The sequence below is a fragment of the Thunnus thynnus genome, chromosome 24, assembly GCF_963924715.1.
Source record: "Thunnus thynnus chromosome 24, fThuThy2.1, whole genome shotgun sequence".
In the NCBI taxonomy this organism is placed as follows: domain Eukaryota; kingdom Metazoa; phylum Chordata; class Actinopteri; order Scombriformes; family Scombridae; genus Thunnus; species Thunnus thynnus.
Window position 1 is genome coordinate 2,420,084 of NC_089540.1, and position 26,913 is coordinate 2,446,996.

The 26,913-nt window shown below is 39.8% G+C and overlaps 1 protein-coding gene across 1 annotated transcript; it reads right to left on the reverse strand.

Annotated features, from left to right (window-relative positions):
* Window positions 1-464: 464 nt before the first annotated feature.
* plcd4a (phospholipase C, delta 4a) lies at window positions 465-26,832 on the reverse strand. Its single transcript, XM_067583800.1, has 17 exons — window positions 26,737-26,832; window positions 26,252-26,255; window positions 24,955-25,002; window positions 22,037-22,195; window positions 21,112-21,340; window positions 20,568-20,697; window positions 20,192-20,423; window positions 19,822-20,023; window positions 18,753-18,897; window positions 17,180-17,332; window positions 14,772-14,939; window positions 6,928-7,084; window positions 6,527-6,643; window positions 4,072-4,250; window positions 3,826-3,958; window positions 3,569-3,718; window positions 465-2,087 (listed from the first exon to the last, which is right to left on the reverse strand). Exons 1-17 carry the CDS (start codon window positions 26,830-26,832, stop codon window positions 1,996-1,998), a joined length of 2,394 nt encoding a protein of 797 aa, XP_067439901.1. The 3' UTR covers window positions 465-1,995.
* Window positions 26,833-26,913: the final 81 nt, after the last annotated feature.

Genomic DNA, 26,913 nt, shown 5'->3' on the forward strand with positions numbered 1-26,913 from the left:
AGTATTATATTCCTACTCCAGTAGAATGTACACAAGAAGTGGGAATTGCCTGTAGAGCAATAAATCTGTAGCAGGAGAGCAGCAGACTAGTATCGAGTACATTAAAGTGTTCTTTTCTCTGTGCAGAGGTGCAAGCATTTTTTCTAATACACTCATGACATGAAATTCTTTCTTACTGAGTTCAACTTTGGTATACTTTAAGATGCAGATTCACTCTATGTATCTCTTGGAAAGCTTAGATGACTTTATTGCTAGGTCCAAGTGAAAATACTACCTCACAGTATGTTCTAATCTTTAGTCCTTAGTCACTTGCTAGTGTTGTTTAAGCTCAAGCACCCTGTGTTGAGAGAATGTGAAAACATTTCGTAGATTCCTCAGCTCAATAAGAAGAGCAGTAATCTCAAAGAAAATGAAGGACAAAAGAGTTGTGTGATTAAGTGAAAATCATGTTTATTTCCAGCTAGGTGTGGCAAATGAATATGAGGTCTTCTACAATAAAAAACAAGCAAATATTAAGTTAAACACTACAATGTGCTGCACTGTACAGTACATACGAATGTTTCAGCGTATACAAAAATAGACATATCAAAACACATTTGGGTAATATGTACATACCACAAAAATAACATCAGATGACACAAGACTCATCAGTACTAAATTCTGATTTCAGCCTGCCGCTCTTTAGCTTGAGATTCAGAAGGAAATTGCGTTATTCAAGCAAAACAAGAGAGCTTAACTACAATCACTTTTGCCTTTTCTAAAAGAGCCACATGCAGAAGAATTTGGTGTTACTGGAGAAAACAGGAACACAGCCAGTCAGATCTCTTCACTGGAGGGTGTCATCATGCTCTCAACCTTTCAACCTCCAGGTGCTCCACTGAAGCTGCTCAGTGGCTGACAGTAGAGTTCTGTGGTTGTGATGCTAATCTCCAAGAGTAAATGTAAGTCAGAAATGTGAAGCAGTGTGGCTGAAATGAAGACCACCTTCCCTGATGGATAAAAATTATGAAAAGAATCCATGATTCTGTCATGGTGTCTTGGCTTACAGACACTTTGTATCGGATTTGCATTTGGTAAACCTAAATGTGTATTTTATATATTTGGGTGATTTAAAACAAGTTTAAAATTGTATTTTGATCACATAAAATAAAATCTGACTTATGAAGTTATATCATAAACAACAAATTTCAAATTAAGTCCTTAAAATTAATATTTTACTTTCTGAAATGTAAAAAAACAAGCACAGATTATACTGAGTTGTGACAAAGTCAGCAGTAGAACTGATTATTGATTAATCATTTTGACAATCACATAATCGTGTCATTAATTTTTCGAGCAGATATGTCAGTTCCTACTTCTCATTTGTGAGAATTTACTGCTCTTCCTCCTCTCATCTGATAGGTAATTGTAGATCTTTGGGTTTTGGAGTGTTGGCTGGACAAAACAAGATATTTGAAGACATTTTTCACTATTTTCATGCCCTGTATCTCCCCTTCAGTTTTCCAACAGACAACAACTGTGCATCTGGAAGAGAATTATGTTTCAAGCGTTGCATTATAACCACAGTGAAAGCTGATGACTCCAGCAGTTAGACAGTGTCCACGAAGTGCTGTTAGTTAAAGGAAAATACTGACAGATTATAGACATCCTGATCTAAACTTATTGGTGGCACATTCTTCTCTACAACACAATATTTCTGCAAAACATACAGACACAGTACACCAAGCATGAGCAGCAAAGTTCAAGTCAATCACAGGAGCAGTTATACACACACTATAGTGAATAAACAAAAACATACATGCATAGCTAATATTTCTGCTGCCTAAGAACCACTAAACATTTGGCGTAGTATTTCTTCACATCAAATTAGAATAATGCTAAATACTATTTTAGGAACTGTGAGTATTTTCTATATAATGATTTTACTCTTATCACTAAATGGTAGGTTTTTCTTTCCAGTACCTCCACTATATTAGGAAAGTGAAGAGGCTTGGTTTATTTTAGTCCTGTGATCCTGATGTGGACAAATAAGGAGGAGGGAGGAATACTGGTTCCATCTTTGGACAAAAGGTGAATGTGACGATAACCTGAGGACAGAAAACAACACCATTGACTTACAATATTTATTTTAAGAGAAATCTGACAGTTCATGACACCGACTCCTACACATACAGCAGAGCCCACACATTTCTTTGTCAGGGCATGCCTTGCGCAATGATAGGAAAAGTATTCACATACGAATTGAAGTGTGTTAAATGAATATTGTGCAGACTTGAGTGCACAGATCCTGTCATTATTCATTATATCTTATCTTCAGCATCTGTAAAAAGACTTTATCTGGTGAGAAATTATCTTGTCAGAGGCCTTAAAGGAGAACTCCACCGATTTTACCTTATTTTTTCTACCTTGCTGATGGACTGATGTCAGCTCATCATGCATGCGCATTAACGGCCATCTGATCTGTAGCTTTGGTTGCTAGGGTTGGGTTTTTCCGTGTGTTGTTTGCATTGTCCACTCTCATATTGTTGTTCATATATCGTTTCATGGTTTGTTGACGTGGCCTCCTGAGCTGCCGGAAGTCAGCGGAGACACGGTTTCTGGAAGCTAACCAATCAAAACAGTGTGGGCTCATCGGGAGGGGTGCCTTAAAGAGACAGGAGCTAAAATGGCCTGTTTCAGACAGAGGCTCAACTGAGGAGCTGCATAAAGGAACTGTTTTTGGAACTGTAAATCATGCAAAGAAATTCCAGATTAAAAGTATAGACCTGGAAATGTGCAAAATATTTCCCCTTTAATTAACTTGCAGTCTTCTTCTGTTCCGCCTTTGTTGGTGAATTACTGTGTTTCTTGGTACATTACAGCCTCCTGTAGATCAGTGGAATAGTGGTAAACTACTGGCAGGAGTGTGTATAATGTCACCCTCGTGAATATGCACGAGAAAACCGAATTCATTAAAAAACTGCTCCATAGTGCTACTAGACGTCAGAAACTCCACAGGGAACCTTTAATAATAATTTTTAAAAAACTACATTGATTAATCTTGTTGATGAACTAATAGATTTGTTCACAAATTATTTTCAGCCTCAGTAATAAAAGGAAAATAAACAAACAGACAGAAAGATGTGATGTTCCTGCTCTCCCCTGAGGTTCCTGTGTTTCTCATACTGTATGTCCCGGGAACATTACGCTCTGCTTCCTCTATTGAATGCAGTAGAAGTTTCATAGATGGTTCATTATATTATGGTTTTTTTCTCTCATGATCACAGTTCATCATTTTTTTGTCTTGACACAACAAGCTCTGTTTTTTATCATCAGAGATCATTTCATGTTTGCTGAACACAGATTATTATTACATCAGTGTCGGATGTCTTTATATAAAGATCCAATCACCGTTCATAGTTCAGGGTTATGAGAGAACAAAGAAAGAAAACTGAAGTGGTTTCTGTAGAATGCAAGAGATTTACTCAGAACCTGTCTTGTAGCTGCACAGCAAACTGATGCTATTATTACCAGAGAAATCTAACCTATATAACTGAGATGTCACTTAATTCAGCTTGCTCATACTGACCTTGCTGCATGCAGTCGAGTGGCAGTGTGTACTGCCCCACAAAGTCATTTTTTGATGTCTTGTCGTAGTCTTCCACCACAAAGCGCACCATGGCCAACTCAGGAGTGTGAATGGTGAAGCGCAGAGTGTCGTACCACACAGGATTGAACCCTGCACAGGGAATAAGGAAAAATCACTTTTCATTTCCTACACTCATGCTGCTTGGGAACAACAGCAATTATTTGTGGAACTAAGCCAGATTAGAGTCTTTCCTGTACCATTGTTCTCAATGTATCTGGTCTCTTGCTTGGCCTGGTCAATAGGAACTCCATGGATCTCCACTCTGACCAGAGGATCCACTATAGAGCCCTCTTTGATGTTGACTTTGGGCAGCTGCTGGCCGCTGATCACCTGATACACATGAATACATAAATGCATACAGTGTTCTCAATGAAACAATGATTGAAATAGCTAGTAAATTACCTCAGGGATGCATATTATCTCAATGTCTTTTCCTTTTGTACCTGTATGGTGAGGATGCAGGGTTGGTAGCTGTCCCGTTTTTGCGGCGTCTCTGGGTCAAATCTTTTCTCCACTTCTCTCATGAAACAGGGTTTTAGGACATATCCACAGCTGCCGTTCTGACTAAACAGCCCATCATTGAGGTCCATGCCTTCCCCTGCAGTCTGGAAATTCAACGCAACTGGATGAAAGCAAAAGGAAACAAGGTTCATGTTTTTATTTTCTGACAAATCTATTCTTGCCAAGAATTTTTTCACAACATACTGTTTTCAGGCACTTTTAGAGAATGGAAGTATTATTAAACCTTCACTGGGAAACTTTGTACATTTGATTTGAACTTCAGTAGCCAGAAATGATGTAACATGACCCCACAGCTGTTCTTTGACACTGTATTGGCCATTAATGACTGTGGGATAATAGATAAAAAAGGAACTGAACAGTTTCACTATCTTTGGATGTGTTCACTTCGAATCTTGTTGTTGTAAGAATTTCCTTAAGTTTTATCACCATGTTGTCCACAGCTAACTTTGCCTTTTTGAGACATCTGTGATATTAAATATATGTAATATATGTTAGGCCTGTAACATATATGACAGAGATAACTAAACTATACTATAGAACTCATTCACAAAAGTGCCCTGTTGAGTGCTGACAACTGCAGGACTCATACAATATTGATTGATTGACAGTACTGATTTGCAGTGAACCTTCCCTCTAAGGGGACAAGTGGACCCAAACTATGTCAGCAAAATGCCCCCCAAAGCATAACAGAGCCACCAGATCCCCTCACTGTAGGGGTCATGCATTCAAACCTGTACCGGTTTTTCCTTTAATTTGTCACTTGGGTGTGTATACAATAACTCTGAGAAGGGAGCTCTTTCTTGCACTGGTCAAATAGATGATGGGAAAAATACCTTACAAAAAGTCCATAGTCTCATTCAATTCCATTGTGCTGAGTGTGTGTAAGCTTCTCTCTGTAAAGGTTGTCTAAGCACATTTTCACCTCTAATATTAGGAGCGAGTTTCTCTACTCCAATAAATTTAAGGGAGGCAGCAGAACCATGTTTTTTTATCCCTATAATGTATGGCAGTTTCATATTCCATATTTCCATTTCACCACATTTGCAACTTTAGATCACGTTTGGTCTGTCCAAAAGTGTCTGTACATTAGACTGCAAGGTCATTTTCGCATATACAAAACATGTGTTGACATGCAAAACATGTGTTGACAGTAAAGTGAGCCTGATGAAACCTTTGACAAAACACAATGTTTGCACAGTTGCACTAAAACAGTACCTTTGTTGCATGTCATCTGTCTGTCTGCACTTCAAACTGTCAGACAGCGTTAAAAATGCTGAAAAAATAATCTTAAAAGACATGAATTTATGAAGAAGACACAAGCTGGCCAATGTTCACATCATATTTTTGTTTTTTGCTAAAGTATGGAACTGTCAAGAATTTATATGACTGGGAACAGCTTTGTGCTGACCCTACAAGAGGTTCTGCATATATTCTGCTAAATGAACAAACCTAGGTTTATGACATGAAGCCAAGTTTCATGTAATGATTACAAGACAACAAACAGTTGGGTAGGAAAGTACTGTGGCTGTACCCATGTTACACTGAGCTACTGCTTTTGACAATGTTGCCTGAAATCCTCCCAAAATATGTTTCTGGCTATGGTGCTGGTCTTGGTACAAACAGTACCATGGACAGCACCCCATGTAGAGACTGAAAGTTCAGCACCAAGGCCAGCTAGGACAATACATAGCTGAAGTAAAACCAGACTGTCCAGAAAAGCTCAGTCAAAATTACACTGAAGTGTAATAAAGCAAATAACTACAAAGTCAGCAGTAGAACATGGCCTCATTCAACACCTAATATTATCGCTTTCTGATGTACATACTCAAGTGCATTTGAGCTGGTGACTCAACTTTGAAAAAAAAGTAACTACGAATCTTTGAATTGAACAAAACTCTTCAAATCAGTGATGTGTAATTTCCAGTAGAGCTAGAGTGATAAATCGGCCAGGAGGTATATTGCAGATATATTGGTATTGGTGTGTATTTGTCCACCAGAGAGCACTGAGAAGTTGATTCTTCAACTGTCAAATGTCTCCTGCATGTATCTTGGTCAAAATGGATCCATATCAAGATTGTTGTTTATGTTGTGTTTATTTATTTTACAGTTTACTATCAGCCAATATATAATTATTGGATTTTTTAAACTCCCAAATATTGCTATCAGTATCGGCCTCAAAAATCCAGTTTCAGTCAGGCTATAATTTACAGTAGTGCAAATCTCAGTGTCTCATGTTCTCTATTGCATGTTCTCTCTGTTTAGATTTAAGTTGAAGACATCTTATGCAAACATGAGCCAAGTGCAGCATTAATAATAATTAAAAAAATGTGCCAGGTAGTCAAGTCTAAAAGCCTGATTGAGATAAGTTGCAATCACCGATTTGGCATCCAGCATTCCACATTTCCTGAGGACTGAAATTGGAGGAGTCAGTTCGGAAGCCACTGGGATAAACCCTGGTCAGCTGCCGTGAGTTATGATGAACAAACTCTGCCCCTAAAATAGAGATAATACATCAGAGGTTGAGTTGCAGTTAACAAAGAGGATGTGACTGACATGTGTTAAAAAGTGGAGTCAAGCCCATGTTACATGTTACAGTGTGTGGCTCCTAGTTCAATTTAAAGCTACTGAGAAAATAAGCTACTGAGACAAAATATCCACTGCAAAAAGAACAAAAATTGGAACCCACTGAAATATCAAAAAGCCCATTTTATGCAAACCTTTTTATTAGTAACCATATAAAGGTCTAAAGCACAGATGAATAATGCGAATGTACTCACCAGCCTCTCTCAGCTGTTTGCGGGCTTTGGACTCTGTGAAAGAGGCCACCTCGTAGAACTTGGAGTGGATGCGGGAGTGTTTGAAGCTGCTGAAGTGGACACTTTTGCAGTAAACCACACAGTCTGACAGCTCCTTGGACAGACGCTGTTTTGACCTCTATGGAAATAAGAAGATAAAGGATAATACACTGATAGACTAATACATGGGGGTGTTTTGTAGACATAATCAGCTGCTTTTGTAAGCAATACTGTAAATATTTGTTTTGTGATGCACTACAACTGAGACAACATAAGTAAATTAACTTATAGCAATATTATGGAAGCTTCTGCTGTTTGCTTTTGCTGATAATCAATGCTGTTCTTTGTGTTTAATATTTAGTGCTGATTAGCAAATGTTTGGATGCTTACACGCAAAACTGAGATGATGACTATGGTAAACATGCTTCCTAATGACACAGTCAGTAAGAAAATGTTGGCATGCTGAAGTTAGTGTTTAGCTCCAAGCACAACTGTGTCTAAGCACATCCTCACTGAGCTGCTAACACAGTTGTAGACTCTTAGTATTGTTATGTTTCCCTTTTTCTTTCAAAAATGTACTGTGCAACATAGAGTTCTTCTTTGAAAGATAGATAGAGATTATAATTATATTTGATTATCAGCAGGAGCTGATAAAGCTTAAGTTTAAGCTTAAGCACCAAAGTGTTGCACATATTGAAATTTTACCCCGATGGTGGTGCTAGATGAAAAGTCAGAGGATCACCAAAGTAACTACAATTCATCCCAAGGACGACATGAATGTCTGTGCCAACTTTCATGCATTCATCCATTGAATAGTGGTCAAGACATTTCAGTCAAAACCTTAACTGTAAGCCAGCTGGTAGTGCTAGAGGAAAAGTCAGGAGATCACCAAAACCATTGGGATCCATCCTCTGACTATTAATGTCTCTACAAAATTTCATGGCAATCAATCCAAAAGCAGCTGGCTTATATTTTAGTCTAGACCAAAGTAGTGGACCAACCAACCAATATTGACATCCATAGAATCGCACCTCCCCCCAGTCTGTCAGAGTTTTCAGCCAGGAATTGCTGAAAACAACCCTATCACCACACAACAGTCAATATTGGACAATTTTGCAAAACCTCAGATTATATTCAATATTTTTATGCATCCACTGGCAACATTTGAATTTCAACTTGAAAGTCTGATGCACTACATGACCACCCAACATTCTGATCTCAACACTTTCATTTCCTGCATTGGCATTGAATGTGTATTGCAAGGTAAAGATCTGGATCTAATGGGAAAAGTGGCATGTGAGCAGACAGGCATGAGAGACAGGGAGGTGTTGGGTCAGGTGACTGGCAAAGGGCAAGAAACTCTATGAGGGCTAATGGTGGACAGACATAGAATGAAAGGTCTGATAAGGTCCATGAAACTTCAGAGGGTAGGGAGAGGTTGTGTGGCTGAAGGGGAAGAAAGTGATTGCTCATTTTCCTTGTGCTTCCTTTCTATCTCTGGCACAAAAGATGACATCCTCAATCTTAATCTTATTTACAAAACTCTGAATTGGATCTGTTGTGTTTCCAACTGGGGACATAACCATCAATGAATGCAACACCAGACCTATTTGAATTGCTGAACAAATCTGAGATAGGGGCAAAGATTCAGATGTCTGGAACAAGGATTCCCGGGTGTACACGTAGGATTTGATTCCCAAGATGTTTCCTCACCTATCCAAGAGGCTTTATCAGTTCTGCTGACTGGTAGGAAGAGGCCAAAACCCAATGACCCAAAGAGGCATTTAACCCTCACTGGATCATTAATACATTGATGTCACATGAGGCTCATTGAGGTAGACTCATGAACTTGTTCTGCATTCTTGTCAGCTGACTGTTACTTCACGTGATAAGGTAAACCCTTGTGATGCAAAGGAATCCTGTCATGGGTGGAAGCACCAGGCACATCGAAACACTGAGACAACCCGCCTTTAGATGGTGTAAGTGATATTCAACCACAATGCCAAGCAAAAGCAGGTGTGCTGCCAGGGTAGTTTCCATGATCAGAAGTGTGGCAAGCCAAAACAGCACAACAACAGTGAAACCTACCAAGCACCTCCCAAGCACCTCCACATGCATGCCTGCCTGCTTCCACATGAAAGCTGATCTGGCTGGTCCACCCAGGCTTCAGAGCATCACCCCCCTCCCCCCACACCTTCATCCATCTACCAGACAACAACACAGCCATCTATTCAGACACTTAAACCATCAGCAGGGGCACCACCCAGCTCACATCACTGCCAAACTCGACGGTAGCCTCACCTCCGATGACCTTGCTGTCAGTAGTCCCAGTGTGGCGTTTCATGCTTCTCAGAGTCTTGTTAATAAACATGACTCTAAGTGCCCAATGATTCCTTTACACACTTAGTTTGGACTGGACATAGATGTACGTTCAACATCAATCATTCTGCCATAATGTCTGTAACATCAATACAAAGCCATATTACATGTAAAGTACAGTACGTCAATCAGGGATATATCTGGGTCAGGAATGGAATACTACCCCCACCCCAGCTGTATGTGGTTGGATACAGGGGTAACTAGGTTCGAAGCCTAGGTCATGTGATAACAACTTCATACTTCTCCATAAAAACTGGGCAAATTCCATCCACTGAAGAAGACTGAGAGATACAATCGAAAGCTCCTAAAAGTAGGTGGACCTTCTTTGTCCAATTAGGTTATTTTTATTGAAGAAATTACCTTACAGGATTATTACTTAAAGAATTATTCCATTAATAATTATACCTATCATTAATCCTTTGTGGCTGAATGGATATTATCTGGAGCAACAGAACTCCCCATAATCCCAGGGCTTTCTATTTTTGAAAGTTTTAATGGTTGACACCACCAGGTTCAGGTGATAGCCAATGAGAGCATCTCTTATAGCCCAAGTCAGACATGCAACGTATCATCAAAACAAAGTCTCAGAATGCCATGCATGACTGACAGAGTTGTCAAACAAAAAAGGGAATGAGAGAAATTAAAAATCTACAAATAATAACTACAAATAAAAAATATAAAAATTAAGTAAAGAATACCCCTTTAAAGCTGCATTATACAATATGTTTACAATCTGCACAGTCAAACTGGTTTATTAATTATTATTTCTATACATATAGGTTAATCATTTTTCAGATTGATGAATTTGTTGAGGTTTGTAAAGTTATAAGTTGTAAATTAATCTTTCTTTTAATTAATTTGCACAAAGTCATATTTATGATTTTTTTCCAAAGTCTATCTCTTGATGCAGTAATTATGAACATTTTAGTGAAATCACAATGACCTAAATTAGGAGGTTCAATACTTTATGGAACCAAATTAAAGTCAGTGGCATGATATTGAATTGAATGATATTTTACCATTAGCATTAATTATTACCTTTGTGGCAAGTACACAAAGATGATAAGTAGTCCAAAAAGTCACACTTGATAGTACAGTCTAGCCTACTTAAAGACACTACATAACGGTATTTACCAACAGAGGTGATTACTGACTGCAATTAGTGCTTTTCAGAGTATCAAATATCCCATTTTAGAGAAGACTACACAAACTTCACCTCGCCAAACTTAGCCTAGTTTGGCCCAGCCGAGCATGGCTTGGGTTTGTCTGGCGTGACATGGAAGAATGGGTGGACAGCAACAATGAGATCTGTGGTGGGAGAAGTATTAACTGTATATCCTATAGTTAAGTAAGCATTACAATAACTAACAGAAAAACATTCTTTTTCTAAATCCTGTTTTTAAGCATTAATTCAGTTCTTCACTTCTGGACAACTGTGGTGAAGGACACCAGTGTCATGAGTGGTAGCACAGTGCTGAAGCCTGATTCTCTTTTTCATTCTTCCCTGTCCCTGCCTGCCTCTGTGTCTTGCTGTGCTATCACAGTGTAAGAAGATCACCTTATCTAACACCCAGTGTCTGCTCCCGGCCCTTCAATCCTCTGTATTTTTCATGAGGGATGACAGAAGTTTATGCAATCCTTTTCCGCTGGATAAAAAGGTGACCAGATTTCTGGGCGTCTCTGAGTGGCTTACTATAAAACACTTGATCGACCAGGGACAACAAACACTCACAGAAAAAAAAAAATCTGTATTCATTGTCTTTTAGTTTTGCTGTGATGTTGCTTTAAGTTGCAAAATGTTAACAGTAGACTGCTAACAGAAGACATTTTTGCAAGTTAATAGTGCTATTGGGTTATAAAACAAAATCAAGTAATGTATCTTTATATGCTTATATACATATATTATAATAAAACTGAAGTACTGGCAGATGGTTCTGTCTTTACGTGCAGCAGCTAGAGATTAAAAGAGACTGTGTCGTTTTCCATGGAAAGCTTGAGGGGGGGCAGATAAAAGAGTGAGGCATTACATGAGACCTGGAAAAACCTGAACTACATGAAATATGCACATGACTTAACTGCACAGGCTGAACTAATACTCTGGCTGTTTTCTTCATATACACTCCAAAAATAATATATTGTAAAGTGAAGTGCAGATAAGCACATTGTAAGTGCATGATAATTAATCCAAGTGATCCAATGCAAGCTATATTTAATGTATAATAGTGTCAGTGAATGAGGGACTAAGGAACACTATCCAAGGACCACTCCAGTGCTTTTGCATGTTTTATGTATTGATTTTACATTACTGCTGATCCTTCTCCAAAGAATACTGTAGTGTTTTTGACTTTTGAATATGTTTTCCTATCTGTCAGACAGCTATACCGGCTTTCTGATTCCTGAAGAGTAGTTGCACCAAAAATGAGCTCCTGAATACACCTCAGACTAAAAAACCTTAAAATAATCTTCAGAAAGGACTCTAAAAAAAGAAGAGGAAATATCATCTTTGGATATATTTTTTAAATCAAAGCAACTAGCTAGCTGTCAACTGCTAACTGCTACATGCCACTGTTACCAACATTACAAAGGACAAACTGCACTGAAGAAGTTAACAGAAGAGTTACTTTATGAAGACAAGAAGAAAAATTAAATGATCCTTGTTGGTAACATTAATGTGTCTGGTGGGCTGTACATAATTTGTCTCTTTTTTGCCGGTGTTTGTGGGCTGGAGAGTCTGGCAGGGTGAATAGTTAGCCAGCAGCAGGCAGCTAAGCACAACGCAGCTCTCAGAGCCGAGAGCAGGAAGATTGAATACCCTGCTAAATGTAAGATTGGAACAGCCAGGGAGAAACACAAAAAGACAATATGTAAAAACCCAGAGGTCATTTTCACTGACTACGCCCAACAAAAAGAGGGAAGGAAGAAGAAGAACCTCAAATTCTTTACTTATTCTACATACATCTGGAAAGATATTCTGTGCAGCAACTATGCATGGGTATCCAGCAAGGGCATTTGCTCAGGAGGCAGATCAAAGACCTGTATAGATGAACACCTTGACAAGGATGACCCTCTGCTTACCATCATATATTACACCAAAGGAAAGGTCATGAGGGGGAATGAAGCCAACCTGGAGTTGTTAGAAGAGACATTTCTGCCGTTGAAAGCTGAGATGGACACCAAGAGGATTAGTGTCCCCTCTGACAGTGAAGATGATGAGAGCCCAGTAGAGAACTCCACCACCTTGTCTATCTCTGCCCGTCCCACACCTGATAGCTCCACCAACCAGCTGAAGGAGAGTATAGTCCTGCTGGAGCTGGACTTTGCTGAATTCAAAGAGCTGACCCAGGCCAGACTGTCTGACCCCCCAGACCACATGCTGGAGCTCCTCTTTAAGCAGCAGCTTAAAGAGGAGCCAACCAGGCCTTTGCATCTGACCTCAGGAGTCTAGAGGCACTTAAACAGGAGAAAAGGGTTCTCTGTGCTCAGTTAGCCAAAGTGAAGGAGGATGCTGAGAATTGAGAATGGAGCATCACCAGGCAAGTCCAATGCCTGACCAACCAACTTTCATCAATCCCCACAATGACAAGTACAGAGACACAGACTCTCCTTGCCATTGTCCCAAACCCTGCCTTGTGTCTTTCCCACCCTCTCTGCTCTGCACCCAACCCGACAACACCCTGGCACTTCCTGATACATCCACACAGCTAGCTGCCAACAGCCAGCTCTGCCCATCCCAGCTACCCTCCACTCAGCCTGAGGAGCAAGTGTTCCTGTTGGCCAACTCTAATGGAAAATTCCTGGACACAAACAAGCTTTTTCCTGGTAAGAAAGTGCTGTGTAAACACTGCAGCACCACAGGCCAGGCAATGAAGCCTGGTGATACACACAGGAACAAATGACCTGCACAGCTTCTGCTAGGACACTGCTGAGGCAGTGAGGAAGATGGTGGAGCAGGCCAGTAGGGAGTTCCCTGACACCCGCATTGTGGTCTTCATCCTGCTGCATAGGACAGGGTAATTTACAGGGTAAATCACACATTTGGTTAAGGTTAGATCAAATCCTGGGCATAACTGAGAGGGATCTAGGGATCTCTGTGCTATTTATATACCCCTAGTAGATTCTTCTTATTTTGAAGAAGACATTTTTGAAACTCCCTATTCAGAAATCGCCTATTTCCAAACTCAGGGAAATGTGCTTCTAACTGGAATTGAACTTGATGTCATCAACCCACAGGGCAACAACCATGTGTTTGGTTAGTCTACCCTATTTACCACACCAATCATCACCCATTGGAACCTTGACTCTGAAATAAACCAAAGTGGCAGGGAGGTGGTGCATCTTTGTCAGGCCTTAGGCCTGTACATAGTTAACGGTAGGTTCAGAGGGGACTCTTTAGGGAAATTCACATACTCCTCAGCTCTTGGGTCAAGTGTAGTAGACTATGTAAACACTTTGTGTTTTTGACATGGACTCCTTTACTATCAGGACATTCACTGTCAGACAGCAATCCCCCTTTCAAGACCACAACCAAATAAACGTGTCTTTTAACTCTCAGGTCAAATGTGTGACACAAACAGGGGACCCAGTAAGCTGTATAAAGTAAATCCTACTTACAGATGGGCGCCAGACAATGGAGACAAATTCATCATGGCCTTGAACTCACCTGATCTGATGAATGACATATCAATATATGACATATATATCAATATGTCCCTGCCAGACAGTCAATATGATATTTCATATGGCAAAGTAAAATGCTGACAAGTGGTTTGATCAAGAATGCAAGACCATCAGATATGACCTGAAAAAATAGCAAATGAAAAACATTGCCAACCAAACCACCCAGCCCTACGCATTAGGTACAATGAAATTTTAGACTGTAACTGTAACTGTAAACAGCTTTATAAATTAAAACAGGAGCATACTGTTTCATCAGACACATGTCGGTTGGACAACTGAAAAATGTGGGTAGATAGAGGGACTGAGAGGTGCTGGAGGAACAATATGTCAGAGCTGTGAGGGTTGTGGGTGTGTCAGTGTTTGTGGGATAATTGTCTAGATTTCAAGACAGATTGGACAAATGAAAACTGTCACCAGGTTAAAGGGGAGCTTGTAATTGCATTTCAAACATCAAAAGACTGCTGCTATTCTGGGCGCCTTAATGAATCCAGCTCAACAGGACGAACAACATTCATTCAGCTGCAATTCACTAAATTGAATTACTAAAAAGATGTGTTTAATTAAAAGAAGTGACTTTATTTTGGGTCAGCTTAATCTATTAAGTGTTCCATTCACAAATTGAAATCTACTTCCTGATTTGACTCAATATTCCATCATCAGCCTAAAAATGACAAAGAACTGAGTCTATATCAGGCTGGCTCACTAGACTGTGTATAACAATGTCTAGGTCCAGAGCAGACCACAGAGCTGTGTTGAACAACCTGACCCACCTTAACTCTGCGGCGAATGCTCTCACGGTGAAGGTTGTCTTCATCGATTTCAGCCGCCTCGTCTTCATCGCTGACCTCCGTGGTCAGAGAGTCCTCCATCATCCCATTGACACTCTCCTCAAGGCCACCAATCTTCTTTGCCTTCAGCAGAATTTTTCCTTTAAGATCCTGACAGGAAGATCAAACAAAAATCATTTGTAATTGAAAATCATCACAGTTTCATTTTCAAATCATTTTTGAGAGGTAAATAAAAAAAATAATTTTCTTCACAAAAAACAGAGGGGGTCCAACTCAACATACTTTCTCTCTCTTTCTTTCTTTTTTGTTAATTGGATTGGTTCAGGCACTGTCATCTGAGAGAAACCAGCTTTACTAAATGTGTTTAATATAATAATAATAAAAGACAAAACTCAGTGTATTTATATTTATATTCGGAAACATGAAAGTTTTGTTTTTTTGAGTTTTCAGATTGCTGAAATGTACATACAGACTGGCCGGTGGACCAAAAAATATCGTGGTGTTGAATAATTCAGGGTGCCAGTGTTGCATGTAGACAGATCATATGGCTCAGGAGGCTCTGACAGGCTTTGGGGTGAAAGTGAAGGTGCCCTCTGGATCACTGTGAGCTCTGACAGGCTCTAAAGGGATCAAGCTGCCTACCCAAGCAGAAGATAACCACCGCATCTCACAAACAGCCATGCCTGCCATGTTCTCTGTAGGTTTTATCACAGGAAACTGATGGGATTTGATGAATTGGTCAGTCATTACACTGTTAAAAATCAATACCAGTGCCAGAAAGGATGACCACACACTAAGCTCCGATTTTGAAAGATTGAAAGTTTATTTTTGACTTGAAAAACAGTATTTGACAAAACAATTTCACCACAAGGTTGATTTAGTTACTGTTCTGGAGCTTTCTATCAAATCCCACAGTCTTAGTTCATGCTTGTGGTGAAACTGTTTTGTCATCAAATGATTTTATGACAGACATTTTGACCACACTTAGACTTTTTTAAGGAACAAGAATAAGATACAGCCTTAAATATACATAGACAATCTAATGATATCATTAACAAGTTAAAGGTAAACCTGAGTTAACATGAACTTGTTGATGAAGTTAGTGAGTGTAGATTTCTACATGTGTTAGAGCACAAGTCACAAAGGCAGAGGTCAGAATCAATGGACATTCAGTACCACATCGATATCCGTGAACTACTTTGTTTAAAAATTTGATAACTTGGAACTCATTTGAGTATCTCCATGACAAGGATGGATCAAGCTGTTAAAATGAACATGGTGATGCTGTTTTTACTATCTTTGCTGGGGTGCACATATAGAGAATTACTGTGACTTATCTTTATATAAAAGTAAGATGTATCGGTTTAACTAAACCACCTTTCAGAAGTCAGTTGAGTTAAGCGAAACAAGTTTCTTCTTTTTTAGCTTGCTGATAAGCCAGTAGTTTAAGTTTAGAGTGAACAGTGTTACATTTAACTATTAGCCACCACTAACTGATCAGATAATATAGCAAGCTAGCTTACAAGTTGAAGTCTCTCTCCACTCAAAAATGTCTTTTTCTTCTTGTTCCTATAGTTGAATGTTTGAGCATCACTGTGCAGAATGATAATTATGCAAAGTTGGACACTAGGAGGCTGTTTTCACATTCATCTGCTGAAAGTGGAGACTTTCTCTGTGTTCACCAAAAATCAAATTTTAAGGGATGGGCCTATGAACATGATTTGTGACAACACAACTAGTTTTGAAGCCAATCATAGTCCAATGTTCAACTTGCACAGGTGTGATGTGGAAACTTGAAGCCTCCAGTGCACATACACTTTGGATGGAATGGACTTTACAGTGAAGTAGGAGACATCTTGTGCCAGATGTGTGTAAGAGCTTTAAAACTGTAGTACTATGTCCTAGACATGGCCACTGAAATGGAGCTCAGAACCTCTGAAATGTGGAGGTATATCAGTTGCCCAAGATTCCCTTGAACAGCTCTTTTTGCAACCCTGTCTACTAGCAACTACAATTATCCATGACTAAATTGCAACAGCATTATTGTATATACAGCATTATTGAACTTTTTATGATTATGTTTAGGCACTGGCAGAACTAAGGTAAGGAGAGATCATAGTCTTGATTTAATACAGAAAAAAGTGACAGGAAGCATCTTACACCAACCTTAACCAGAGTGCTTAACCACACACAGGGCTCACGTTGTGAACCCCGGTCTCTGCTGTCAACACCCTTCATTTCATAAATCCACCATCCACCACCATGACTTCCCTACAATTTCAGTGTAGCACTTCAGTAATTCTAAAAAATGTTTGTGAGCATAATCCCAGCAGTGAAAGCCAACTTTCCAGTTCAACATACAGTGAAGTAGGGTTGGGACAACTTCTCACCTCAGGAGACGGTAACCCAATGGGGGCCTTGCCGTCCAATGTGTTTTTCAGCAGCTTGTCACCGAGGATGTGGTTGAGGTGCTGGGCCATGACTCTCTGTTGCTCAACACTGCAGTGGTTCTCGATGGACAGGATGACTGGATATTCCGATACCTGATGGGGATGGGAGGAGGGAGAGGGACGGAGGGAGTGCGTGAGTTTGTAATTTAACACTGGAGAGCATTATCATAGCAGAAAGCTAATACGCCTACTGCCATACACCTGTTGGTTGTGACTGGCTGGCTGAAAGACTGGCAGACGGATGGACAAGGGGTCATGAGGCTAGAATATTCAGTTGTTGACAGATGCTCATGCACAGTATCTTTGACATGCATATGAACCTGGCAGCTGTTCACTTTGGCAAGAGGATGGCACTCCATGGCAGATCCCTGAATGGATCATTTCATAGGGCTTTCAGATTATGCCTTGGATATCAATGCACAGTTGTACTCAATTTCATAAATTTACAATGAGATGCTGAGAGATTTGTTGATACAGCTTTACAGAACAATGAAAGCAAAACAATTGCAATGCCAGCACAAGGGGATTACAAAACATGCCTGATCTACTTTAAAAGCCTCATTTCGACCAATCAGGCTATGACTTTGTGACATGTGCAGCTTGAACTGTTCTTGGAAAGAATGATTATTTTGGCCAGCCTGCATGCACATCAGAAAGTCACCATACTTGGAAAAATAAAACAATTCTGTACTTTGGTCAAAGCTTGCAACTAGATTTTCACTCTGGCAAGAATTGTTTAAAAGACGTGGCCAGCCCATACCGCTGTTTTCTGACACCAGTCAGTGTTTGCTGTAAATTAGTGACACATACAGGCAGGTTGAGGTACTGTACTTTTAAGGTTCTCCCCAAAGTGCTGTATCCTCCATGTTGTTTTTTAGTCTACATGGCACAGCCAAGCAGTGCACATGTAGGCTCAGTGCAACCCCACAGACTTTTTTGGTTTGATCCTTGTAGTAGATCTGTCTGTGAGTATAGTTACTTACCTTTGCAATTTAGTTATGTGCTTCAAAAACCCTGTTAAATGGATTTTGTTGTCAGTAGTTTTATGAGAAGAGCTAACTTGCTCCTGAGCTGATCATCTAAGCTAATCTGTGTGGGCATAGGTTGCTTTCTAAAGTTAACATATTATTAATGCAAATTTATGTTAGTTGGTCTGTGTAAGTTATGTAGGTTAACTGTTACTTATCTCATTTGGAAACCTATGAAGAAGAAAATTGTTGTGATATTGTTGCACATATTTCATTGTAACTGTGTAACGTGTTGTGTATTCTTGTGTTTGTGCTTTCAGTTTTACAACCTAAGCTTAAGTAAATCACACTCAACATGAAGTACAGCCAATTGAGTTTTGTGGTAGCTATCTGTCTATCTATGCAGTGTGATGCATGTGTGAGGGAGGAATATGCTGAGAATTGAAACACTGTCTATAAAGAAATATTCTATTTGCAAGCTTTAGACAAGAACTTCCAACTGGCAGTAATCCACAAAGTGAAACAACCAGTGCAGGTGATGCTACCTTGAAGGCGTAGTTACCCACTGCGATGACCACATCCTTGAAGAGTATCTTGGAGGTGAAAGTGTGTCCGTGATAGACGATGGGCTCTCCATTGGCACCATCCCAGCAGTCAACTTCCACACACCGGCAGCCACGATTCAGAGCCCTGCGCAGAAAGCACAAGTACAGTCACTCATTCATACATTCAGTCTTTTTATTTAGATATTTTATTTAGGGTCACAGGTGCATAAGCTAATGTCTTTTGTTAGTGTCAATGGCAACAATGTAATAGCTTAATCCAATGATGGTCAGATTAAATAAATGCAATGAAACAGAATTAATCACTCAAAAATAGGTGTTTGACGTCAAGACTCCCATTTAATTAACTTGGGTAGTTTTTATTTGATTGATGAATGGGTTATGAATGGTTAAGGGGTTTTAAAGCAGGGCAACATCACAGTAAATCTCAATCAATTACCACGGAGAGGTTCAATGGAGCATGGTGGAGAACGCATTAGCTGAGGGAAACCCTGAAAATAAAGTGGCACCGGAAGTGGATTTGGATTTGGGCGGCTGCGGCTCAGGAGGTAGAGCAGTTCATCCACTAATCAGAAGATGGCAATTCGATCCCCAGCTCCTCCTGTCTGCATGTCGCAAGTGTCCTAGGTCAAGAACCTGAACCCCAAAATTGCACCTGAAGGCTGTGCCATCAGTGTGTGCTTGTGTGTGAATAATTAGATACTCCTCCTGATGAGCAGGCTGGCACCTTGCATGGCAGCTTCTGTCATCAGTGTATGAATGTGTGTGTGAATGTGTGAATGTGGCATGTCTTGTAAAGTGCTTTGAGTGGTCGGAAGACTAGAAAGGCTCTGAATGCTTTCCATTTACCTTTCCATTTATGTACATGGTCACTGTGTGCCCAAGCTTCCAGCTCTACCTACTTCACAATAATGCACAAATTAATTTTGCTTTGCCACATTTCGCTGTGGGCAGTCATTGTGTTCATTTCCAACATCACATGCAAGAACACTGTAGCCAAACCAACTGATCAAACTTGACAGAGCCTGTAAAGTTAATCCAGCTGTGCTACCTGATGTATCCCTCAACACTGCTTTGTCCTCTGAGCTGGTCCTCCATCAGATAGGTGTTGTGGGAGGAGGAGATGAAGTAATGGCAGAGCGGCTGGCTCATGTCCTGGAAGACAGCTCGGCGCTGTGGGTTGAAGATGGAGCCCTCTGCTGAGCCCAGGTACATCAAAAAGCCATCAAAAGTCATGGCATTCAGCAGCTTGGCTGGAAAGACAGCAGGATGGTGTCACTCATATTGTACCAGAATCCATCTATTAACGGTACTTTATCCAGTTCCAAGAGGCACTACATAGGACTTCTTAATAATCTTAATTTTCATTGGGTCCAATAGAATCACACAAACATCAAGATACAGAACATTCTTCCATGTACCTGTGTCAGAGGGCTCATAGCACTCAATGAGCTGCTTGGCATGCTGCTGGATGTCATCCCTCTCCAGCTGCTCCTCTTTCAGGAAGTCCTCCAGGTCACCCTGAGATAGCTTCTGGCCATCAGCTGAGAACTCCTGGAAAACCCTCAGAACATCCTCCCGCTGGGTCAGCATTTTGTAGAAGAGCACAAACTCATCATCCTCAAGTGCACCTGTCTGGGACTTATCAGCCATCTAAAAGAAGAGAAAGGAAAATAGGTCAATGGACATCAAAACTCAACAGTTCAAACTGTCGACTCAAGCTGGTCTCAAGCAAATGGCTACAGAAAGCAAACACTATGTTGAATGTTTAAATCACAGGAGTTCAGAGGCTCTCACTGTGAAGAGACGATGAGCATGGTGCTCATTCATATCCACATTCATCATCTTCAGTAAATCTCGCACTTCCTTGAAGTTCATCCTCCCGTCGTTGTTCTTGTCTGCCTTCTTGAACCAGTCTCCAATCCATCTGGATACGCCAATTAAGGAAGCTGTCACATTCAATAGAGAGGGAAACACTCAACTGTGTTTCCAAGAGGCTTGAAAGAGATACTCAAAGAGGACTGACAAGCTGATTTCTCATAAACTTAATAGAAAGTGCTGTATATTTACTCACTTATCAAACTGGCAAATTAGAATGTGTAACAATAAAGGTCTGACTGTATCGCGAATCCAAAGACTCATTTGTCTGGAAGGTGCATTGGGAACCATGTTGTTGCAGGTAAACTCAGGATGATTCAAATGGCTTGGTGGATCTCCAAACTGTCCTCTAGTGCCACAGACAAGTCAAAGATTACCCTTAACCAACCCCTTGGTCCTTGAAAAGGCATCTTAAGAACTAATGAATGGATTTCAATGATTTAAAACACTGAGTGAAGGATACTGGTCAAGTTTCTCTCGCTCCCCCATGTTCTCCAGGTTCTCAATCAGCTTCCTCATGCCGCTAATCCAGGACTTTGCTTCCTCTGCTGACTCAGCCACCAGGTCCAGGTTGCCCCTGCGACCGCGGAAGACCAGCGTGAAGCAACGGTCAGCTGGGAACTCATCTGCGATGCTGAGCAGTACCTCAGATTGGTGGCCCTCTCGCACTGCCTCCACATCACTCACTGAAACTGGAAACAAAGACCGACACAGTACAGTCATGGAAGCTGAGCAAAGTACAGCAAATATACAGTATAAAGCGATCACTGATCTTGTGGTCACCAAGGGTTAATCATCATAACACAAACAAAGGAATAAGCAAAAATCAATTACATTGCTCTGAGGTAGGCTGTCAAAATCATGCTCCTATGAAAAGAAAAATGGTCAGAATGCGAAAAAGAGCAAAATGATGAACTGAAGATAACTGAATCTTTGCCACAGTTAGAAGACAACCCTAACTGACAAAATGAAAAAAATATAGCATAAAAAGCCACAAATTTCAGCTTTTCCTAACAATATCACCACCACTGTGATGAGGATCATTTTATTGCTAAGAAACATTTTATGGCTGTTGTACCAGAGATGCTTAATGACTTGGTGAACTTCTACTTTCATGGACAAGTCAAAGTTTACTCATGAACAACTTTTCTTCGTCTAAGAGAAGTTGCTTCAAAAATTAACAAAAGTGGATTTTAGATCATTATGAATTACAGTACAAGCCACAGAAAACTGGGTAAACTGCTGAGTTTATCCACCTCTATATTTCACTATATTGAATGAAGTGATGTCTTGTATAAGCAGAGGCACCATTTGTAATTATAATTGTTATGTTGGGCTCAGTGTTTGACCAGAGATGTCCATCACATCAGCAAATCAAGTGTCCTTACATGTGGAGTGGGCATTGCCAGCCTTCTTGGACTTGTACCAGATGGTCATGCAGTCATCCTGCAGTTTGAAGTAGCGCTGCTTTTTCCAGGTACGAGACTTGATTTTTCTCATCACCGTCCCCACCAGCATGGACTGGAGGTTGTCATCCCCCTGTATGCCTGCAGAGAGGAGAGAGTAATTATAGATAAATATATATATGTGTGTGTGTGTGTGTGTGTATTAGCACTATATACTGGTACTTTTGCTTAAAAGTTTGGAAATTCAATTGTAAACATGTCTGTAAATTCATTTTCAAGTCTTGGTTGCACATTGCCTGCCAATTTCAACATGAAATAGGAAGTTCATATTCAGTTTCTAGCCAGGGGTACGTGTACCCCAGGGGGTACTTGAGAAGCTTGCACGGGGTACGTGGTATTGGGGATTACAATTTTTTTCCAAAATTATAAGAAAATATATAATCATTTTATAAGCACATTCCTACATAAGTGGTACCACTAGGTCTTGGTAAAACTGATGACTTCTTCAATCGAAAACTGTCAGAATTCAAGTCAGACCACACTGAAGAAAGCACCAAGTGTGTCATGCAAAACACCGGAGGCGTCGTATGTTGTGTCGCTACTTGTGGTTAAGTAAAAAAAGCCACACTCTATTGTCAAAGATCTCATTCTTCCTGCAGCCATAGTTTTGGCTGAAACTATGATTGACAAGAAAGCAGCTGACACGCTGAAGACAGTTCCATTATTAAACAAGATAGTGTCCCGTCAGATCAATGATATATCCATTAATATTGTTCGACAAGTGGTGAATAAAATGAAACAAACAGGTCAGTTTGTTTTGTAATTGGATGAAATAACTGATGTTAGCGGAGAGGCTCAGCTCCTGGCCTTTGTGCATTATAAAGACGTGTTGGACATAAATGAGCATATTTTAATTTGCAAGAAGCTAACAGGAAAGACAACTGGTGAGGAAATTTTTCAGGTTATAGACAGCTTTTTCAAAGAAAACAATCTGGAGTGGAAATACCGCAGTCACATTTGTACCAATGGCATGGCAGCAATGACAGGGAGAGTTAATGGGTTACCTGTGCGTGTGAATATGATAAACCCTGACATAAAGTGGATGCACTGTATTTTCACCGGGAGGCACTCACCAGCAAGAGAATGAACCCAGAGTTAAGTGCTGTTTTGGATGATGCAGTTAAGGTGATTAATTTGATTCAGTCCAGGCCAATGAATCACAAACTCTTTGTCATGACAGCGGGTCAGAACACGAGCAGCTACTGCTTCATACCAACGTCCGCTGAATGCCTTGTGGAAAAAACACTACTGAGGCTGTTTGAACTTCCTGAAAAGGTGTTTGTTTTCCTGAAAGAGCACCTGCACCCTCTCACAGCAGTGTTTGAGGATGCAGAGTGGGTTGCACATCTGGCATATCTTGCTGACGTGTTCACCAAACTGAATGACCTCAACCCATCACATCAAGTCAAGGACTCTCATATTCTTAACATGTATGAAAAAGTGAATGGATTCATAAAGGTCAAATTATGGGAGAGGAAATGTGAGGATGGAGATGTGAGCTGTGAGCTGCGAAAATGGTCCAAACGTCCAAACTCAACACTGATTTCAAAAAGTACTTCCGTGACATTGAAGCAAAGTCAAAAAAACTGGACAAGGTGATGAATCCATTCAGTATGAATGAAAAGAGGAGCAGCAACCTTCCTGCAGGGCTGCAGAAAAGATCTGCTGGATTTGTCCTCCGACCGTGGGCTAAAGAGTACAGTCTAGACCTGCTCTATGAGAAAAGCGCCCCGAGATGACCTGTGTTGTGATTTGGCACTATACAAATAAAATTGAATTGAATTGAATTGAATTGAATTGAATTGAATTAAAGATGGCACATGCTGAAAAGTCACTGACAGAGTTTTGGTGTGATGTTGAAAGGGAATATCCTGAGCTGGGAAAACGTGCATTAAATTAACTTTTGTCTATTGCATCTATTTACATGTATGAAGTGACCGTCTCAGTTTTGACATGTTAAAACCAAGCAGAGGAACAGATTAAATGTGGAGAACAGCCTGCTAACAACTGTTGCCACACTGCCAACAGAACTATCAAAGGTTATGGAAGACAAACGAGCTCAAGTATCTCATTAAGGCTCAAGTGACTGATGAAAAGGAGTTTAAACTGCTACTGAGTGAGTCTGAATATTATTTTTTCACACAGAATAAATGCAAATATCTTTGTATTAAAAGGGAGTCGTTGAAATGATTTTCATTTAATCAGTTGTGTTAAGTTTAATATGAGTGTAATGGAACAAATTTAGGAGAATCATCAACATGCATGAGTGAGGGGGTACTATTGGCATGGCAAAACAGCTCAAGGTGTACATAGATAAAAAAAGAGGTTGGGAACCACTGCTTTAAGGTAAGGTGAAAATTATTCGTAACTGAGTTTTCATTCTAATTTTCAATTTGGCAGTAACAATGTCGTTTCACATATGAAAATGAAATGATTTTGTCATATGTCATGCACATAAAAATTAAAGATTTAATTTGAATTTGATTAAATGATTATATTTTATTGTTGCAGCTCTGGACTTCCATACAAAAGCATAAAAAGTTCATTCAATCTGTGAATCATACTTTGAAGTCATATTCAGTATTTTCATTTTTAGCTTTTATATGCCTAGGTTTGTTGAAAATCCTCCAACAACAGACAAGAGTAATTTCTCTACTTAAAGGTGGACAACACTTCATGTATCTACCAGTTAGATATTGTTCTGACAAACTCCACATAGAGGGACAAATTCACACCAAATATTCTAATTCAATTCAACAAACTAGTTTGTATGTGTTGTGCTCTGTTTAATATTTTAAGAAGCAAACCATAATCCCACTAGGAGACAGAAACAGACTTACGGAGGCCACTCCCTATGAAAGCCATTTGTTGTCTTCTCACACTGCCATCTAAAGAATAGAAAACAACAAGGGATTCAATCATTGAGAGACAGTGGCTGTAGTTTTCATTTCCAAACCAAAGACATTAAGAAATTATTTGATAGCTGCAACTTTAACTTAATTTTGGCTATGGGAACATGTGTCTTTTTAGACACATAAAGACTTGAAAATAAACCATGATAAAATATGTAAAATGTATATATAAACATATGTTAAACATATGCAAAAAACCCGATCATCAGTGACTGAAACAAGATCACATTCACCACTGTCACCTAAATTTATATGCATATAAAAATAGAAAATTTATATGCATCATCAGTTTACAACAATTTTAAAAGTTGTATAAAGGTAATGCAACCATTGCAGGGATTTCATTACTCTTTAACACACTTGGATGGCCATGTTAGTCGTCATTGCATATGAATTCAGAATGAATGGAGTTTGAAGATGTTGTTACTTTTTATCAAGGCAGTAATGAAAATCCTGCAAAAGCCTCATATCTGGTCATTTATATTCCTTATGTTCTATATTTTGACAACATGTATTGCCTCTTTGTGAGATTCATACATTCTTAATTAAGATTGTATAGTACAAAGGTTGTGCAATGGCAGAAGCAAACATTTAAGAATGGGTTATAGCTTCAGAAAGGTGTATGTGAACTCTATTTCAAGCTCTTGTAATCACTGAAGAATTAAGGATGAACCTTTTCTGTGGGTGTTTTTTTTCACTAAATGCACCAAATGGCACCAGCAGCCTCATTATTCAGCCTTCATCCCCTTGCTGTTTACTGTGTCACCATGCGGCTCACTAAGCTGATCTGGATGCTCTTTTGCTGCTCTGTTATGTTTTCCCTGCATTCTGTCCTGTCCTGCATTTTTTGTTCTGTCTCTGTGTTGAGCTCACTAAGCCAACTAATCTCCACAAATCCCCGCTGTGGTCTCAGCATTCCTTTCACTCAGGGCCTGAACTGACTCGGTGTCGGTCCAGCTCATGTTCAAAACACCTGTAGTTTCATTTAAGTGTGTTCTTCTTCTGCACAATCTGAGTTTCAAACAGTCTTAACCAAACCACCTTGTCTCAGCCTACACAGTAAACACAGTAAATACACAAAATAGACATCAGTCGTTTTAAAGTAAGTAAAAGGTAGACAATGTACACAAAAAGCCAACATAAAATCGATCAGAAACTGAAAAGTGAGTTTTGAACTGAAATATGCACTTGGCTGCTGTTTCTCTGTCACAAGTGGCTGATCTACCACTCTGTTAGGAAAATACAGGACCAGACAGAAAGCCATACAACAAAGTTGACAGTATATCATGTGCTAGGAAGCGTCTAATCTTTCAGTGTGATATCAGACATTTTCATGTTATCTAGTCTAGCGATAACTGGCAACATTTCAGTTTGAAAACAAATTTGTGCTGAATATTCCCATGACTTCCTTCATCGCTATCAAACATCCACACGTATCAGAGGTCCAACTATTACTGCAAATACATGTAAGTTTTTTAACATGAAATTTTCTTATAGCCTTTTATAGGTTAAGTAAAATAAGACAAAGGAAGAAAAAGCAGCATTATTTTGTCCATCCATAAAGGTCCGTCTCACCTGTTGCAGGATCATCCCTGAGTCCTGGTCAATGATCATAAGGCCCAGGAGCTGCCGATTTCCCTCTGTATGCCACACTATAGTGATGGAAACCAGCAACCACTGAAGCTGGAGTCAACTCACTGTGACGCTCACCTGCCCCTCCTCCTCCTTCCCTCCTCCCATCCCTTCCTCTCTCTCTGGATCCTTTTTGTTCCACGGCTTGATCACCTGTTTGGCCCTGTTTAGCATTCTTTTCATTAAACTGTCCTAAGAGTTGTATTTTCATGACGTTCCTTCCTGTGAATTTGCTGAGAAAAGATGGGGAGAGTA